The following is a 19,723-nucleotide window of genomic DNA, read 5'->3' on the forward strand; positions in this document are numbered from 1 at the left end:
GCACTGGGAGGGCACTGGAGGGGCACTGGAAGCACTGGGGGAGCACTGGTTGTACTGGGAGCACTGGTTGTACTGAGAGCACTGGGAGGGCACTGGGGGGCACTGGAAGCACTGGGGGAGCACTGGTTGTACTGGGAGCACTGGGGGGCACTGGTTGTACTGGGAGCACTGGGAACACTGGTTGTACTGGGGGCACTGGGGGAGCACTGGTTGTACTGAGAGCACTGGGAGGGCACTGGGGGGGCACTGGAAGCACTGGGGAGCACTGGTTGTACTGGGAGCACTTGGAGGGCAGAGGGGGGCACTGGTTGCGCTGGTTGTACTGGGAGCACTGGGAGGGCGCTGGGGTTGTACTGGTTATACTGGTTGCACTGGTTGTGCTGGGCCGCCAGGGGGCGCTGTCACCGCCAGACCGGGCTCGCACCTCAGACTGGTCGAACGTGACGTCACAATCCCGCGCCGCTCCGTGACGTCACTGTAACGCGCCGCGCGGTGCCGGCATGGCGGCGGCCGAGGGGAAGGAGGAGGAGGCGGCGGTGCCGCCACAGAAACGCTTCTACCGGCAGCGCGCGCACTCGAACCCGCTGGCCGACCACACCCTGTGCTAGTGAGTGCGGGGACCCCCGGGAACCCCCCCGGAGCCTCCCCCGGTAACGCCCGCGCCGGGTCCCGGGACCCCCCTGATGGCTCCGTGCGGCACCGCGGTCACCTGGCTGCCCCCAGGAGCGGCCGGGCTGAATTCACCTCCTTCCCCATCCCCTCCCGGTCACCCCGGCCGCCCCCCGTCCTTGTGTCCCCTCCGGTGCCCGTTCCGGTTCCCGGGCAGTGCCAGGGATCGGGGGGGTTAACCAGGCAGTCACGGTTCCCCGGTGCCCTCTCCCGTTCCCGGGCAGTGCCAGCCCCCTCGGTGCCCGTTCCGGTTCCCGGGTAGTCACGGTGCCCCGGTGCCCGTTCCGGTTCCCGGGCAGTCTCGGTTGCCCGGTGCCCGCTCCGGTTCCCGGGCAGTGACAGCCCCGGTGCCCGTTCCGGTTCCCGGGCAGTCACGGTCCCGGTTCCCGGCAGTGACGGTGCCCCGGTGCCCGCAGCCCGTCCCGCCCTCAGGACATGGACTGGGCCTCGCTGTTCCCGAGTTTTTTCCCACCCGAGGCCCCTCCCGGGACCCCCCCGGCCCGCGTGGAGTTCGCAGATGTGGGGTGCGGCTACGGGGGGCTGCTCGGTGAGCCCGGGGGGCCCTGGGGTGGGCACGGGGGGCATCGGGGGTGGGCACGGGGCAGCAGGGGGCACATGGATTACGGGTGATGGGACACCGGGGGTGGGCACGGGGACACGGGGGTGAACACAGGGACACGGGGGTTTGCGGTGGCACTGGGGGTTTGGGGGGCTGCTGAGTGAACCCGGGGGCACCTGGAGAGCACGGGGATTACGGGTGAGGGGCACCGGGGGTGGGCACGGGGGGGTCTGAGGGTGAGCCCGGGGGGCTGCTGAGTGGGCACAGAGGCACGGGGGGTGGGCACGGGGGCACGGAGGGCTGTGGATGGGCACGGGGCGGGTGGGTGAGAGCCTGAGGGCACCGAGGGGCTGCGGGTGGGCACAGGGGCACTGGAGGCTGCCAGGGGGGCACGTTGGGCTGCTGGGTGGGCACCAGGGGCTGGGGAATGGGCACTGAGGGCTGCTGGGTGAGCCCGGGGGGCATCCGGGGCTGATGTTGGGCTGCGGGTGAGGGGGGCACAGGGGGCGAGGTGGGCACGGAGGGGCAGGAGGTGCTGGCAGGGCTCTCCCGGGGCCCTCGCTCTCTCTCCCGGTCTGTCTCTTCCTCCTGGGGCTCTCTGTCTGTCTGTCTGTCTGTCTCTCACCGTGGCTCTCTCTCTTTCTGGCTGGGTCTCTCCCTCTCTCTCTCTCTCTCCTGCTGCTCTCTGTCTGTCTGTCTGTCTGTCTCTGTCTCCCCGGTCTCTTTCACCGTGGCTCTCTCTCTCTCACACCGGGGTTTTTCTCTCTCTCACACCGGGTTTCTCTGTCTCTCTCCCGCCCCCAGTGGCTCTCTCGGAGCTCTTTCCCTGCTCTCTCTCTCTCTGACCGGGTTTTTCCCTCTCTCACACCGTTTTTCTCCCTCTCTCCTGCCCCCAGTGGCTCTCTCGGAGCTGTTGCCGGTCTCTCTCTCTCTCACACCGTGTTTCTCCCTCTCTCCCGCCCCCAGTGGCTCTCTCGGAGCTCTTTCCCCGCTCCCTGGCGCTGGGTTTGGAGCTCCGGGCCAAGGTGGCCGCGTTCACCCGCGCCAGGATCCGGGCGCTGCGGGCGGCCCAGCCCGGCCGCTTCGGCAACGTGGCGTGCGTGAGGGGCAACGCCATGAAACACCTGCCCCACTTCTTCCTGCGCGGCCAGGTGGGTCCTGGGGGGCTCAAAACACACAGGGCTGGGGTTCCTGCGTGCTCTGAACCCACAAACCCAACAGTGCCTGGAGTTCCTGTGTGCCCTGAACCCACAAACCCAACAGGGCTGGGGTTTCTGTCCTCTGAACCCACAAACCAGCAATCCTGGGGTTCCTGTGTGCTCTGAACCCACTCTGAGACCCTAAACCAAACAGTCCTGGGGTTCCTGTGTGCTCTGAACCTCCCTGAGACCCCCCAAACCCCCAACAGTGCCTGGGATTTCTGTCCCCTGAACCCACCCTGAGAGATCCCAAACCCAACAGTCCTGGGATTTCTGTCCTCTGAACCCACAAATCCAACAGTCCCTGGGATTTCTGTGTGCTCTGAGACCCCCCCAAAACCCACAGCACCCCTCCTAAGCTCCCTGAAATTTCTGTCTCCTCTGAACCCACCCTGAGAGACCCCAAACCCAACAGTGCTTGGGATTTGTGCCCTCTGAGACCCCCCGAAACCCACAGCAGCCCCCCAAACACTGCTGGGAATTTCTGTGTGCTCTGAACCCACCCTGAGAGACCCCAAACCCAATCTGGGAATCTCTGTGCGTTCTGAGACCCCCCCAAAACCCACAGCCCCCCTCCTAAGCTCCCTGAAATTTCTGTGTGCTCTGAACCCACCCTGAGAGACCCCAAACCCACAGCAAACCCCCCCCAAAGCTTCCTGGGAGTTTCTGTGTGCTCTGAGACCCCCCTGAGACCCCAAACCCAACAATGCTGGGATTTCTGTCCCCTGAACCCACCCTGAGACCCCCCAAACCCTCGGGGCCCTGTGGAACACCTGCCCCCCCCTTCCCCTGGGACCCCCTAAAACACCTCCAGCACCCCCTGGACCCCTCTGGACCCCCCTCCCCTCCAGGGACACCCCTGAACCCCCTGGGGGTTGAAATGGGGGGCACTGAGGGTCATGGGGTGGCACTGGGGGTTGTGGGGTGGCACTGGGGGGGTTTGGGGTGGCACTGGGGGCGTTTGGGGTGGCACTGGGGGGGTTGTGGGGTGGCACTGGGGGGGTTGTGGGGTGGCACTGGGGGTTGTAGGGTGGCAGTGGGGATTATGGGGTGAAACCTGAGGTTATAGGGTGGCACTGGGAGTTGTGGGGTGGCACTGGGGGGTTTTGGATGGCACTGGAGGTTATGGGGTGACACTGGGAGTTGTGGGGGTGGCACTGGGGGGTTTTGAGTGGCACTGGGGGTTTTGGGTGGCACTGGAGGTTATGGGGTGACACTTTGTGTTTGGGGTGGCACTAGGGCACAGGTCCACCACGACACCCCGGGGTCCCTTTAGGCTCCCAGAACCCCCCAAAACCCCCTGACCCCCCTTGGGACCCCCTCAGGACCCCCCTGCCCATCCCACGGGACCCCCATCCCCGTTCCTGCCTGAGCTGCGCTCACTGTGGGCTTTGGGGCTTTGGGGGGTTTGGGGGTTTGGGGGGCAGTGCCAGGGGGTGCTGCCCCCCCATTGACGCTGCCCCCCCCCCATTGGTGCCCCCCCAGCTCTCCAAGCTGTTTTTCCTCTTCCCTGACCCCCATTTCAAGCGCACCAAGCACAAGTGGAGAATCATCAGCCCGGCCATGCTGGCGGAGTACGGCTTCGTGCTGCGCCCCGGGGGTGAGCCCCAAAACCCTGAGAGCCCCCCAAAATCCTGAGACCCCCTGAAACCACCCTGAAATTCCTGAGACCCCCCCAAAACCCCTGAGACCCCCTGAGACCCTCTGAGACCCCTCTAAAACCACCTGAGACCCCCAAAATACCCTGAGACCCCCTGAGACCCCCCCCAAAACCCTGAGACCCCCTGAAACCACCCTGAAACTCCTGAGACCCCCCCAAAACCCCTGAGACCCCCAAAATCCCCTGAGACACCCTGAGACCCCCCAAAACCCCCGAGACTCTCTGAGACCTCCTGAAACCCCCCTGAAATCCCCCAAAACCCCCTGAGACCCCCTGAAAACCCCAAAACCCCTGAGACCCCCCCCCAAACCACCTGAAACCCCTCTGAGACCCCAACCTTGAGACCCCCCTGAACCCCCTGAAACACTCTGAGCCCCCCAAAACCTGAGCCCCCCCAAATTCTGAGTCCCCATGAAATCCCCCAGAACCTCCTGAGCCCCCCCAAGTTCCCTGAAATCCCCTGAGCCCCCCAAAACGCCTGAGCCCCCCCCAGAACCGCCCCAAAACCCTCTGAGCCCCCCAAAACCTCCTGAGCCCCCCAAAACCCTCTGAGCCCCCAAAACCTCCTGAGCCCCCCAAAACCCCTCCAGTGTCCCTGATCCTGGAGCCCCCCCAGGGCCCAGGGGGGATATTGGGGTACACTGTGGCTTTGGGGTGCCAGGGCCTGATGCACACGGGGATTTTGGGGTACACTCTGGTTTTTGGGGTGCAGGGCCTGGTGTACCCGGTGGTTTTAGGGTGTCATGCTGTTTTTGGTGTGCATTCTGGTTTTGGGGTACACTGTGGTTTTGGGGTACCCAGGGCCTGGTGTGCCCGGTGTTTTTGGGGTACACTGTATTTTTGGGGTGCAGGGCCTGGTGTACACGGTGGTTTTGGGGTGTCACAGTGGTTTTGGGGTACACTCTGGTTTTTGGGGTACCCAGGGCCTGGTGTACCCGGTATTTTTGGGGTGCATTCTGGTTTTGGGGTACACTGTGGTTTTGGGGTGCAAGGCCTGGTGTACACGGTGTTTTTGGGGTACACTGTGTTTTTGGGGTGCAGGGCCTGGTGTACACGGTGTTTTTGGGATACCCGGTGTTTTTGGGGTGCACTCTGGTTTTTGGGGTACAGGGCCTGGTGTAGCCGGTGTTTTTGGGGTACACTGTGGTTTTTGGGGTGCAAGGCCTGGTGTACACGGTGGTTTTGGGGTACACGGTGTTTTTGGGGTACACTGTGGTTTTGGGTGCAGGGCCTGGTGCACACGGTGTTTTTGGGGTACACTGTGGTTTTGGGGTGCAGGGCCTGGTGTACACGGTGTTTTTGGGGTACACTGTGGTTTTTGGGGTGCAGGGCCTGGTGCACACGGTGTTTTTGGGGTACACTGTGGTTTTTGGGGTGCAGGGCCTGGTGTACACGGTGTTTTTGGGGTACACTCTGGTTTTTGGGGTACAGGGCCTGGTGTAGCCGGTGTTTTTGGGGTACACTGTGGTTTTTGGGGTGCAGGGCCTGGTGTACACGGTGACGGACGTGCCCGAGCTGCACCAGTGGATGCTGCAGCATTTTGGGGAGCACCCCCTGTTCGAGCCCGTGCCCCCCGCCCAGCTGGTGAGGGCAACTGGGGGGGACTGGGGGGGACTGGGGGAAATTGGGGGGCACGGGGGAAATTGGGGGAACTGGGAGAACTGAACTGGGGGTGCTGAAATGGGGGGTACTGGGGGCGCTGGGGGGAATTGGGGGTGCTGGGGGCACTGAACTGGGGGGCATTGGGGGAACTGGGGGTACTGGGGGGGGGTCTGTGGGGACGCTGGGGGAATGAGGGGAATGTGGGAATTGGGGGCACTGCAGGAAACTGGGGGGAATTGGGAGAACTGAACTGGGGGACCTGGAAGGAACTCGGGGCACTGGGGGAATTGGGGGGCGCTGGGGACACTGAACTGGGGGGCACTGGGGGAAATTGGGGGGCGCTGGGGACACTGAACTGGGGGGTACTGGGGGAATTGGGAGGAATTAGGGGAGCTGGGGGCACTGGGGTGATTGGGGAACTGGGGGTACTGGGAGGAACTGGGGGAAATTGGGGGAACTGGGGGGCACTGGGGGCACTGAACTGGGGGACAGTGGGAGAACTGGGGGGCACTGGGGGAAATTGGGGGAGCTGAGGTGTCACTGGGGGTGGCACGGCGGTTGTGGGGTGGCACTGGAGGTTATCGGGTGGCACTGTGGCACAGCGGGCACTCACACAGGGGCAGCGTGGGGCTCACTGGGGAGGTACCCGGTGTCCCTGACCCTGTCCCTCTGTCCCGCTGTCCCCTCGCTGTCTCGTTGTCCCCTCGCTGTCCCGGTGTCCCGCTGTCCCCTCACTGTCCCCGCTGTCCCTCTGTCCCGCTGTCCCGGTATCCCCGGTCTCCCGTCGTCCCCTCGCTGTCCCCGGTGTCCTGGTGTCCACTGGGTGTCCCGCTGTCCCCTCGCTGTCCCCTCACTGTCTCCTCGCTGTCCCACTGTCCCGCTATCCCTCTGTCCCCGGTGTCCCGCTGTCCCCTCGCTGTCCCCGGTGTCCCCTCTCTGTCCCCGTGTTGTCCCCTCGGTGTCCCCGCTGTCCCGATGTCCCCGTGTTGTGCCGCTGTCCGCGCTGTCCCCTCGCTGTCCCTCTGTCCCCGCTGTCCCCTCACTGTCCCCGCTGTCCCCTCACTGTCCCCTCACTGTCCCTGTGTCCCTGTCCAGGCCGCGGACCCGCTGCTGCCGCTGCTGCCGGCGGTGACCGAGGAGGGGCAGCGGGCGCGGCGGGCCGGGCGCCCCCCCAGCACGGCCGTGTTCCGCCGCCGCCCCGACCCCCCCGCGGCGGCGCCGTGACCCCCCCGCGCCCCCTGCCCGTTTTGTAATAAAGTCACAAAATGTCCCCAAGGCTGCTCGGGGGGAGGTCCCGGTGCCGGGAACGGGGCCTGGCTCCCGTTCCTGCCTCAGTTTCCCCATCGCAGAAAGCCCCGGGCTGGCGGTGCCGCCCTCCCCGCGCACACCGGGGGCTTCCCGGGGGTTCCCGGTGGTTCTGGGCGGGAATTACCGGGAATGGGGGGGTGGGGAAGCCGTGAGTGCCCCCCGGGACCGGACTGGGGTCACTGGTGGGGCTGGGAGCGGGGGGCACCGGGCGGGTCCCTTCGGCACCCCCCGACCCCCCAAAACACCCCCGGGGGGCACGGCCGGCCTGGGGGGCCGGGGGGGTCACCAGGAGAGGTTTGGGGGTGTCCTGGAGCGATTTTGGGGTTCTGGGGGTGTCACCGAGACGGTTTGGGGCGCCAGGGGCATCACCGGGGGGTGCTGGGGATGTCCCCGGGGGGGTTCTGGGGGTGTCACCGGGGAATTTGGGGTTCTGAGGGTATCACCGACAGGGTTTGGGGGTGTCACTGGCGGTTTGAGGTGCCGAGGGTGTCACCGGAGCGATTTTTGGGTTCTGGGGGTGTCTTCGGGGGAATTTGGGGTGCCGGGAGTGCCACCAGGGCTTTGGGGGTGTCACCGGGGGGATTTTGGGGTTCTGAGGGTGTCACCGGGTGGGGTTTGGGGGTGTCACCGGGGGGATTTTGGGGTTCTGAGGGTGTCACAGGGGAATCTGAGGGTGTCACCGGGGGGATTTTGGGGTTGTCACTGGGGTTGCTGGGGGTGTCACAGGAGATGTGGGGTTCTGGGGGGGTCACCAGGATTTTAGGGGTGTCACAGGGGAATTTGGGGTGCCAGGGGTGTCCCCGAGGTTTGGGGTCTCGGGTCCGTGCGCGCCCCCGGTTCTGCCCTCGCGTGTGCGCGCCTTGGGGGCGGGGCCACGGAGCCACCCCCGCCGCGCGCTGATTGGCCAGGAGGCCCCGCTATGCAAATCAGCCAGCTGGGGGCGTGGCTTAGCTCGTTAGGGCGGGGCGTGATTCCCAATTTGGTGTTGTGGGGCGTGGTTTATGCTCGGGGGGCGTGGCTGACGCGTAGGGGGCGGGGCCTGCCCGGCTGCACGTGGGCGCTATAAAACCCCGGCCCGGGGCCCCCCCCGCAGTCGAGGCTCGGCCCCGCGGCCCCCCCGGACCCCGCTGTGATCCCCGGTCCCTCCGAGCCCTCCCGGAGCCCTTCCGGTCCCCCCCGAGCCCCGCCGGCTCCAGCAGCGCCCTCCCGCCTGCCCCGGTGTCCCCGGTGTCCCCCGAGCCCCGGTGTCCCCGCCATGTCCCCCGGTCTCCGCCTGCCCGTCCGGGCCGCGCTCCTGTCCCGCTCCCCGCCCGAGCCGGGGCTCCCCCCCCGAGCCCCCCCGCTCCCCGCCGCCCCCTCCCCGCCGTCCCGGAGCCCCCCGGAGCCCTCCCGGCCCCGGGGCCTGGCCGAGATGCCGGGACCGAGCTCCGCCGCCTTCATCTTCGAGCTGCTGTGCCGGGGCGGCGTGCGGAGGCTGCACGAGATGCAGGTAAATGGAGGGGGGGGCTCCCCCCGAGACCCCCGGGGGAGGAGGAGGCGGGGGGGGGCCGCTCCCCTGTCCTGGGGGGGACAGAGCCCCCCAGATTGGGGACAGGGGTTGGAGGAGATGGGGGGACCCAGAGAGACCCGGGGACAGCAGCCTGGTGACAACGTCCTGGCTGGGGGGACATCAGCGCCACCACCGCGAGTGTCCGAGGGGACAGGAGGGACCGGGGGGGACACGGGACTGGGGACACAGTACACGGATCTCTGTCCCCGGGGCTGGATGGGGTCGGGACACCCCGAGGTGCCCCCGGGACTCGCGGGGTTGGCGCTGGGACCCCGAGCTGGGCACGGCCAGAGCAGCGGGGATGGGGACGGGGCCACCCCCGGCTGGGCAGCGGCACCGAGGCCAGGGACAGTGTGACAGCAGGGACACCCGGACCTGCCCGTGTCCCCTGAGCAGCCCCGGGCGCCGCCCGCGCCCGGTGTCACCCCCGGTGTCCCCCGTTGTGACCCTCGGTGTGACCCCCAGTGACACTCGGTGACACCGATCCCCCCTTACCGGTTCATGCCCGGTCCTGGTCCATACCCGGTCCCGGTTCGGGCCGGTGTGACCCCCGCACTGTGTCCCCACCTGCTACCTGCCCGGTCCCGGTTTGATCCGGTGTGAAAGAACCCCCCGGTCCCGGTTGGGTCCCGGTGTGACTCTTCCATGTCGCCCCCGCCCCCGGTTCATGCCCGGTCCCGGTCCGTGCCCGGTCCCGGTCCATACCCGGTCCCGGTTCGGCCTGGTGTGACCCCCTCGTGTTCCCGCAGGTCCATGGCCGGTCCCGGTTCGGCCTGGTGGGACTCCTTCATGTCCCTCCCGCCTCCGGTTCATGCCCGATTCTCGGTTTAGGCCGGTCCCGGTTCGGTCCGGTGTGACCCACTATGTCCCCCACCCGGTTCATGCCCGGTCCCGGTCCGTTCCCGTGTGATCCCCCGGTCCCGGTTCGGCCCGGTGTAATCCCCCGTGTCCCCACAGGTCCACGGGCGGTCCCGGTTCGGCCCGGTGTGGCGGGCCCGCTTCGGGCCGGTGCTCACGGTTCACGTGGCCGAGCCCGCGCTCGTGGCCCAGGTGCTGCGGCAGGAGGGCCCCGAGCCCCGGCGCGCCCTCAGCTGCCCCTGGAAGCAGCACCGGGAGCTGCGGGGGGCACCGGGGGGGCTCCTGACCCTGTGAGTGCCGCGACTGCGGCAAATTCGGGGGAAATTCGGGGTGGATTTGGGAAAAATTTGGGGGAAATTTGGGGGAAACTTAGCGGGGATTTGGGGGTTTGTCCCTGGGCCCGGGGGGCGCTCAGGGGGGGAGGCTTTGGGCTGGGTTGGGGGTCGGGGCTCCCTGTGCGATTTGGGGAGGGGGGCGTTGGGGGCTCCCTGTGGGATTTGGGGGGCCCGAGGGCTCCCTGTGGGATTTGGGGGGTTCGGGGCTCCCTGTGGGATTTGGGGGGCCGAGGGCTCCCTGTGGGGTTTGGGGGGGTCCCCCCGGGCTCTCTGGGCCTGGGGGTGTCCGTGCCCCCACCGGGGCTCCCCCCCCGCCCGTTCCGGGAAGGGCCCGTGGGGTGGGGGGGGGGGCCGGGGGTGACTCAGGCGTGATTCAGCCCCCCCTCCCCTCCCCCTGCCCTCCCCCTGCCCCCCCCCGGATGTGAGTAACTGCCCGGGGGGGGCCCAGCCCCGCGTGGGCCGGGGGAGGGACCCCGAACCCCCCCAACCCCCCCCGGCCGTCCCCAGCACGGGAACGGGGCCCGGGGGCTCTCACGGGTGCCCCGGTGACACCTGGGGGGCCCTGGCACTGCCCCGGGGGGGGGCTGTGTCCCCTGTGTGTCACCTGTGTGTCCCACCTGTGTCCCACCTGTGTCCCCTGTGTCCCTCTTGTGTCCCACCCGTGTCCCCTGGGTCCCACCTTTGTCCCCTCTGTGTCCCCTGTGTCCCATTTGTGCCTCATCTGTGTCCCCTGTGTCCCTTGTGTGCTTCGTGTCCCACCTGTGTTCCCCGCGTGGTCCCTGTGTCCTGCCCACGTCCCACCTGTGTCCCCGTTCTCTGTCCCTGCCATGTCCCTGTCCTTCACCCCGGTCCCCATCCACATCCCCCGTGTCCCTGTCCCCCTCTTCCCGCGTGTTCCCACGTCCCCGTGTCCCCTCTGTGCCCGGTGTCACCTGTGTCCCTATGCCCCTGCCATGTCCTCTGTGTCCCCATGTTCCCCACACGTCCTCATGTCCCCCATGTCCCCTCCTGTGCCATGTCCCTTGTCCCTTATGTCCCATCCTATGCCATGCCCTCTGTGTCCCCCATGTGCCCCACACACATCCTCATGTCCCCCATGTCCCCATCCTGTCCCCTGTCCCCCCTGTCCCGTGACTCTGTCCCCGTGCCCTGTGTCCCCCATGTCCCCTTGACGCTGTCCCTGTTCCCCATGTTCCATCCTGTGCCATGTCCCCCTGTCCCCCCTGTTCCCTTTGTCCGCCTGAACTGTCCCTTGTCCCCCATGTCCCATCCTGTACCATGTCCTCCATCCCCTGTGTCCCCCTGACGCTGTCCCTATCCCCTGTCCCCCCTGTCCCCCATATCCTCCTGTCTTCCTGACATTGTCCTTGTCCCTTTGTGCCCCTTGTGTCCTTGTCCCAATCCTGTCCTTGTCTCCCTGTCCCCCATGTCCCCATCCTGTCCCTCTTCTCTGTGACGCTATCCCTGTCCCCTGTCTCCTGTGCCCCCTTGTGTCCCCTGTCGCCCTGACTCTGTCCCCAGTGTCCCCAGGGAGGGCGATGCGTGGCGCGGGTCCTGATGCTGTCCCTTGTCCCCCATGTCCCCGCAGTCCCCCTGACTCTGTCCCTGTCCCCTATCCCTCTGTGTCCCCGTGTCCCCCTGCCGCTGTCCCCAATGTCCCCAGGGAGGGCGATGCATGGTGTGGGTCCCGGCGGGTCCTGACTCTGTCCCTGTCCCCGTGTCCCCCTGACTGTCCCCGCTGTCCCCAGGGAGGGCGATGCGTGGCGCGGCTCCCGGCGCCTCCTGGCCCGGGCCCTGCTCCGCCCGGGCGCTGCCGAGGCCTTCGCGCTCCCGGTGGCCGCGGCCGTGACCGAGCTCGTGGCGCGGCTGCGGCGGCTGCGGCGGCGCCACCCCCGGGGGCTCGTGCGCGACATCGGCACCGAATTCAACCGGTTCGGGCTCGAGGGTGAGCGGGACCCCGAAATGGGGAGGGGGAACCCAAATGGGGATGGGAAACCCCGAAATGGGGAGGGGGAGCCCTAAATGGGGAGGGGGGACCCCAAATGGGGAGGGGGGACCCCGAAATGGGGATGGGGAGCCCGAAATGGGGATGGGAGAACGCAAAATGGGAGGGGGGAACCAGAAATGGGATAGGGGACCCCGAAATGGGGAGGGGAACCCGAAATGGGGAGGGGGGACCCGAATGGGGAGGGGGGACCCCGAAATGGGGAGGGGGGAACCCCAGAAGAGATGGGGAACCCTAAAAGCGGGAGGGGGCACCCCAAAAGGGGGTTTGGGCATCCCAAAGGGGATGGGCCACCCTGAAAGGGATGGGAACCCCCAAAGGGCTGGGACCCCCACAGGGCACCCCAGGGCTCCTCCCACCCCCAGGGGTCCCCAGGGCTCCCGGTGTCCCACAAGGCTCCAGGGCCCTTCTGTCCCCCGGTGTCCCCAGGGACTCTCGGATCTCCCCTCAGTGTCCCCATGTCCCAATGGTCCCTGTGTCCCCATGTCCTCATTGTCCCCACATCCCAATGTCCGCAGTGTCCCGGTGTCCCCAGTGTCCCCATGGTCCCCCGTCCCAGTGTCCCCGTGTCCCCATGTCTCCAATGTCCCCATGTCCCCAATGTCCCCATGTCTCCAATGTCCCCATTGTCCCAGTGTCCCCATGTCCCAATGTCCCCAATGTCCCCCTGTCCCACAGCCATCTCCTGGGTGCTGTTCTCCTCCCGCCTGGGCTGTCTTGGGGACCCTGGGGACTCTGGGGACAGTGGTGACACCGAGGCCGTGCTGCAGAGCGTGGGGGCGGTGCTGGCGCTGACCCTGGTGACAATGGCACTGCCACGTCCCCTCCTGCGCCTCGTCCCCGCGCCCTGGGATGCCTTCTGCCACGCCTGGGACCAGCTCTTCGCCTTCGGTGAGGGACATGGGGACAGGGGGACACTGTGGTGACCTCCCATGGGGACATGGGGACACCATGGTGACCTCACATGGGGACACAGGGACATCCCATGGGGACACAGGGACATCCCGTGGGGACACGGGGACATCATATGGGGACACGGGGACATCCCAGAGGGATATGGAGATGTCCCACAGCCATGGGGACATGGGGACACTCCTGATCACCTTCAGCCAAGGGGACATGGGGACAGGGGGGACACCGTGGTGACCTCCCATGGGGACATGGGGACATCCCAGTGGGATTTGGGGATGTCCCATGGCCATGGGAACATGAGAACATTCCTGCTGGCCTTCAGCTGAGGGGACATGGGGACACAGCGGTCATCCCAGGGCTGTGGTGAGGGGACACAGGGGACATGGGGACATCCAAGGGACACAGAGACACCCCGTGGGGTCACAGGGATGCCCTATGTGACAGTCCCCTGCCATGTCCCACGCTGATGGCACGTAGCCCTGGTGACACCGACAGGGACTCGGTGACAACGTGTGGCCATGGTGGCACTGATGGCACTGACGGCCGTTGTTGTCCCCAGCCAAGGGACACGTGGACCGGCGCGTGGCCGCGGTGGCAGCGCGGGGGCCGCTGGCCGAGGGGGACACGTGTGTCACCGACCTGCTGGCCCGGGAGCGCGTCCCTGTCACCAGCATCTACGGGAACGTCACCGAGCTGCTGCTGGCCGGGGTGGACACGGTGAGGAGGTGACACCGCGGTGTCCCCGCTGTCACCGCGGGCCCCGCTGATGTCACCGTGCGTCCCCAGGTGGCCAGCACGCTGGCATGGAGCCTGTACGAGCTGGCACGGAACCCGGGGGCGCAGGCGGCCCTGCACCGCCAGCTGCTCGCTGCCACTGCCACCAACGGCGGTGACAGTGACAGTGACAGTGCCACCACCGAGCGTGCCACTGCTGCTGCCACCGCCGCCGCGCTGGGACGGCTGCCACTGCTGCGGGCGGTGGTGAAGGAGACCCTCAGGTGACAGGGACATGGGGACAGTGATGGGACATGGGGACAGTGATGGAACATGGGGGCAGGAACATGGACACAGGGACATGGGGTTGGAGACACGGGGACACTGATGGGACATGGGGACACTGATGGGACATGGGGACAGTGATGGGATATGGGGACAGGGGGACATGGGGACAGGAACATGGACATGGGGACAGTGATGGGACATGGGGACACAGGGAGAAGGATTGGGATATGGGGACAGGAACACAGAGCGACACAGGGATGGGGACACCGGGACATGGGAACACAAGAACATGGGAGTGGGGACATGGCGACATGATGGGACATAGGGACATGGGGACAGGAACCCAGAGGGACACAGGGACATAGGGATGGGGACATGGGGACAGTGATGGGACATGGAAAGGACTTGGGACGTGGGGAAAGGGATTGGGATATGGGGACAGGAACACAGAGGGACACAGGGATGGGGACACCGGGACATGGGAACAATGGGAATGGGGACATGGGGACAGGGGGAGAGGGATTGGGACATGGGGACAGTGATGGGACATGGAGACAGTGATGGGACATGGGGACAATGGGAATGGGGACATGGGGAGAGGAATTGGGATATGGGGACAGGAACAAGGACAGACACAGGGATGGGGACACAGAAATGGGGACACAGAGACATAGGGACAATGGGAATGGGGACATGGGGACAGGAACATGGACACAGGGACATGGGGATACAGAAATGGGGACAGTGGGAATGGGGACATGGGGAGACGGATTGGGATATGGGGACGGGGACACAGGGATGGGGACATGGGGACACAGGGACATGGGGATGGGGACATGGGGACAGTGATGGGACATGGAAAGGACTTGGGACATGGGAAAAGGGATTGGGGGACAGGAACACAGAGGGACACAGGGATGGGGACACAGGGACATGGGGACAGTGGGAATGGGGACATGGGGACAGGGGGAGAGGGATTGGGATATGGGGACAGGAACATGGATACAGGGATGGGGACACAGAAATGGGGACATGGGGACATGGCCAGGGGTGAGGGACACAGATGGGAATGGGACAGGGATGTGGATAAAGATGGGGACAGGGACAGGACAGGGACGGGGGAGGGGACAGGATGGGTTTGGGGACAAAATGGGGACAGGCATGGGGACAAGGAGGAGGACAGGGCGGGGATGAGGATGGGACAATGAAGGGATGAAGACAAGGATGAGGATGGAGATGAGGATGAGGATGAAGGTGGGGACAGGATGGGGTCAGGGACAGGGAGGTGACACCGCCTGTCCCTCCCCCAGGCTGTACCCCGTCATCCCGGCCAACGCCCGCGTTGTCCCCGAGTGTGACATCCGCGTCGGTGACTACCTGGTGCCACGCCAGGTGAGCCGGGGGGACACCCCACAGCCCGGGGCTCCCGGTGTCCCCGGGGTGTCCCCGGGGTGTCCCCACTGACCCCGTGTCCCCACAGACCCTCATCACCCTGTGCCATTACGCCACGTCCCGTGACAGCCGCTACTTCCCCGCGCCCGACGCCTTCCGCCCGGAGCGCTGGCTGCGCCACGGGGACAGCGGGGACACCGCTGGGGACACCCCTGGGGACACTGCTGGGGACACTGGGGACACCCCCGGGGACACCCCCGGCCCCAGGCACCCCTTTGCCTCCCTGCCCTTCGGCCTCGGCCCTCGCAGCTGCGTCGGGCGCCGCCTGGCCGAGCTGCAGCTGCACATGGCGCTGGCACAGGTGGGTGTCCCCGTGTCCCCTGTCCCCACGGTGTCCCCACGGTGTCCCCACGGTGTCACTCACTGTCCCTGTCCCCCAGATCCTGCTGCGCTTCGAGGTGCGGCCGGAGCCTGGGGGGGGCCGCGTGCACCCCATGACCCGAACCCTGCTGGCCCCCGGGGCTCCCATCAGCCTGCGCTTCCTCGAGAGGTGACACCGGGGACACGGGGACATTGAGGACACGGGGACATGGGGACACTGGGGACACTGCAGATACATGGGGACAGCGGGGACCCTGGGGACGTGGGGACACCAGGGACATGGGGACATGAGGACACTGGAGACACCAGGGACTCTGGAGATACAGGGGGACACTGGGGACACTGGGGACGTGGGGACACCAGGGACACTGGGGACACCGGAGATACATGGGGACACTGGGGACACTGAGGACACTGGGGACATCAGAGACTCTGGAGACACCAGGGACACCAGGGACAGAGGACATCAGAGACTCTGGAGACATCAGGGACACTGAGGACACCACAGACTCTGGAGACATTGAGACACCAGGGACACCAGGGACATTGGGGACACCAAAGACTCTGGAGATACATGGGGACACTGGGGACACCTGGGACATGGGGACACCAGGGAGACCTTGACCCCAGCGGTGACTTCCCCACCAGTGATGGCACCGACCCCAGCAGTGGCCTTGACACCTCAGTGTCCCCAGTGTCATCCCGGCCCTGTCCCTGTGGTGACCCCAGCCCCCCAGAGGTGGCCCTGACCCCTCGGTGACATTGGCTGTGGTGGCAGCAGCCCATGGCGCTGCTGGCTCTGGCAGTGTCACACACCCCGTGCTGGCCTTGTCCCCAGTGTGTCCCCAACCCTGTGGGAACCTCAGCCTTGGTGGTGGCCGTGACTCTCTGCTGGTGGCCTTGTCCCCAGGGTGTCCCCAACCCCATGGGGGTGACTCTGTGCTGGTGGCCTTGACCCTGTGGTGTCCCCAACCCTATGGGAGTGACTCCCTGCTGGTGGCCTTGTCCCCAAGGTGCCCCCCCGGAGGGGGTCAGGTTTATTTATTAGCAAATAAAGCAATTTTGGGGTTTTGTCATTTTGGGGTTTTGTCATTTTGGGATTTTGGCATTTTGGGGTTTTGGCATTTTGGGATTTTGGCATTTTGGGGTTTTGCAGCTCCGCTCTCCCCTCCCCTCCCCCACCCCGTGACTCAGCCCCTCCCCCCCATGCCCCGCCCTGCCCAGGTGTGCCCAGGGGTGAGGTGGCACCGCGGGGGGGGGCACAGAGGGGCCCCCGGACACATCACGGTGCCCACGGGGGGTGTTGGGGGTTTAACCCGGTCGGTGCCACCCTCGCTGGGTGGGGGGGGGTCAATGTCGCAGGTGGGGGGGGCGCTGACGTCAGCACAGGGGACTCTGGACCCTCGAGGGGACCCTGGGGCAGCCGAGCGTGGTGACCCCCCCTGCCCGGGACACCCCTCCCCCCGTGCGGGGGGCATCCCTCGGGCTGGAGATTGGCACGGGGCTCACCTGGGCACCCCCCGAGGTGAGCTGGGCACGCTGAGCTCACCTGGGCACCTCTGAGCTCACCTGGGCACCCCTGAGCTCACCTGGGCAGCGCTGAGCTCACCGGGGCACCCCCCAAACTCACCCTGGCAGTGCTGGGCTCACCTGGGCACCCCCCCAAAACTCACCTGGGCACCTCCCCAAGCTCACCTGGGCACCACCCCTGAGCTCACCTGGGCACCCCTGAGCTCACCTGGGCACCCCCAAGCTCACCCTGGCAGTGCTGAGCTCACCTGGGCACCCCGATCTCACCTGGGCACCACCTCTGCGCTCACCTGGGCACCCTGAGTTCACCTGGGCAGCGCTGAGCTCACTTGGGCACTCCCCGAGGTCACCTGGGCACCCCGAATCATCTGGGCACCCTCGGGCTCACCTGGACACCCTGAGCTCACCTGGGCACTGGGGATCACCGGGGTGGGCATCGAGGAGAGAGGGGGAATTCGGGGGGCTGGGCTGGGCGGTGGGGGGCACTGGGATGCCCGGAGGTAGGGAGGGGGCACTGGGGCTCCGTGCCCCCCCAGGGTGGCACAGCACGAGCCCGTGGCCAAGCCGGGCACAGGCAGCTCCCGCGAGCGGCTCCGCGGGCACCGCTGGCACCGGGAACGGGCGGTGCCACCGGGAACGGGCGGTGCCCACGGGGGGAACGGGCGGTGCCACCGGGAACGGGGGGTGCCCGCGGGGGGGTTCGGGGTGCCCCCCAGCATCTGCGGGGGCGGCTCTGCTCGGGCACCTCGGGCACCCCAACATCGGACTGCCCCGGGGCACTGGGAACGGGGTGCCAGGGATGGGGTGGGGGCGCCAGGGGTGGGATGGGGGTCCCAGAGCAGTTTTGGGGTGCCAGGGAAATTTTGGGGTCCTAGAGCAGGGATGGGGTGCACGGGTGAGCACGGGGGGTCCTGACCCCGCGTGTGCCCGGGAGCTGATGGGGCACCAGGGGACACACGAGGGCACCAGGGGAGGGGACACCAGGGCTGGCACTGGGGACACTCCAGGGGACATGTGGGGGCACCAGGGGAGGGGACTCACGGGTTGGCACTGGGGACACTCCGGGGGGCACAGGGACGCTCTGTGTGAGTGTGACCACTGGGGACACCAGGGGGGGACAGGGTGGCACCTCCCCATCCCCCCCCGAGCTCTGCACCCCCCTGGGGAGGGGTCACAGCGGTGCCAACCCCCAACATGTCCCTGAGCGTCCTGCCCTGTCCCCTGTCCCTGTCCCCTGTCCCTGCTGACCCTCAGCCCGTCCCTTGGGGCACTGGTACCTGTGTGGGGGGGTGTGGCCCCCCCAAAATATCCCCCTGAACATCCCCAGGACCCTCAGAGCTGTGTGCTGCAATCGTGGGGTGACACCCCCCAAAACTGCCCCCCAAAAACGCCCCCCCATTGGTACTTGCAGGGGGGTCTGAGGGGTGCCCCCCCCCAAACACCCTGAATCCCCCCCAGGGACTGCATTGGGGGGGTGTCAGTTTTTGGGGTTCCCCATTTCCCTGCCAATAACGGGCTGTGGACAGTGCCCCCCCCATGTCCTGTGTCACTGGGGGGGGTCACTGCTGCCCGGGGGGGGCACCCCCAGAATGAGCCCGAGCCGAGGTCAGTGGTGTGTGTTTATTGGGGGGGGGGGACACGGTGACACCCCCGTGGTGACAGTGCGGGGGGGAGGTGTCCCCCTGCCCCCCAAAATGGGTCTGGGGGGGTTGGAGGTGTCCCCCTGGATCTGGGGGGGGCCCTGTCCCCCTGCCCCCCCAGTTTGGCCTGGGGGGTGGGGGACACACACACATTGGGGGGGTCACCGGTGTAAACCAGTCCAGACCAGTTTAGGGGTGCTGGGATGGGGGGGTCCTGATGGATTTGGGGAGTTTGTGACACCCCCCCCCCAGCCCCCAAGGGGGGGGAGTGTGTGGGGAAGGAGCGGGGGGTCGCTTTGGGGGGGTCCTGCCCCTTGTGCCCCCCCCAGTGTGGGGGTGCCCGTGACCCCCTCAGGGGTGGGGGGAGGTGAATGACCAGTACAAACCAGTTTGGAGAGCTCAGACTGAGATGGATTTGTGGGGGGGGGGGCTCTGCCCCGGGCCCCTCCCGCCGCGGGGGGGTCACAGCCCTCCCGGGGGGGTCACCCCATGATTTGAGGGGGTGGGGGTGTCCTTGTCCCCAGTGCTTCATGCGGCTGCGGGGGGGGCAGCTGGTCAGCACTGGGGGGTTCAGGACCCCCACCCCAGGTTCAGGACCCCCCCCATTGCAGCTGTGCCCCCCCGCTATAGGAAGGCCCCGGGGTTGGCGCGGGGGTCGCGCTGGTTCCGGAAGCGCAGGGCAAGCCAGACCCCCAGAACCTGCAACAAACGGGGGGGTGGGGGGTGGGGGGGCTGCTGGACCCCCCCCCAGGGCCCTGAGACCCCCCCCGGCCCCCCGGCCCCCCCCGGCCCCCCGTACCTCGGTGAAGCTGAAGAACAGCCCGACCCCCCCCAGGATCCGCAGCGCCTGCTCCGAGTGCTGCAGCAGCTGGGGGGCGCAGGGGGGGCACGGCGGGGTCCCCCCCGGGGGGAACTGGCACCTCTGAGGGCACACGGGGGGCTCAGGGGGGTCCCCGACACCCCCCGGCCACGGTGGGGGGATGGGGGGGCAGGGCGGGACCCTCCTGGGGGGGGCTCAGCCCCAAACCCCGTTGCCCCCCAAAACCCAACCACCCCCATCCCCCCGAGTCCCCCCCAAATTCCCCTGAGCCCCCCAACACCCCAGGAGGAATCCCCAAACCC

At 67.1% G+C, this 19,723-nt stretch overlaps 2 protein-coding genes across 2 annotated transcripts; both read left to right on the plus strand.

The window, feature by feature from the left end:
• Positions 1-479: 479 nt before the first annotated feature.
• Positions 480-6,913, plus strand: METTL1 (methyltransferase 1, tRNA methylguanosine). The gene is made up of 6 exons (XM_054294916.1): positions 480-607; positions 1,086-1,216; positions 2,195-2,379; positions 3,913-4,025; positions 5,569-5,671; positions 6,785-6,913. Exons 1-6 carry the CDS (start codon positions 501-503, stop codon positions 6,911-6,913), a joined length of 768 nt encoding a protein of 255 aa, XP_054150891.1. The 5' UTR covers positions 480-500.
• A 1,339-nt stretch (positions 6,914-8,252) lies between these two features.
• On the plus strand, positions 8,253-15,604 carry LOC128950045 (25-hydroxyvitamin D-1 alpha hydroxylase, mitochondrial). The gene is made up of 10 exons (XM_054294918.1): positions 8,253-8,486; positions 9,504-9,694; positions 11,488-11,684; positions 12,423-12,635; positions 13,216-13,373; positions 13,443-13,654; positions 14,969-15,050; positions 15,139-15,238; positions 15,314-15,411; positions 15,491-15,604. Exons 1-10 carry the CDS (start codon positions 8,253-8,255, stop codon positions 15,602-15,604), a joined length of 1,599 nt encoding a protein of 532 aa, XP_054150893.1.
• Positions 15,605-19,723: the final 4,119 nt, after the last annotated feature.

The sequence above is a fragment of the Melozone crissalis genome, unplaced genomic scaffold, assembly GCF_028551555.1.
Source record: "Melozone crissalis strain CALT ecotype California unplaced genomic scaffold, PUWL_Pcris_2 ptg000381l_1, whole genome shotgun sequence".
Taxonomy (NCBI): domain Eukaryota; kingdom Metazoa; phylum Chordata; class Aves; order Passeriformes; family Passerellidae; genus Melozone; species Melozone crissalis.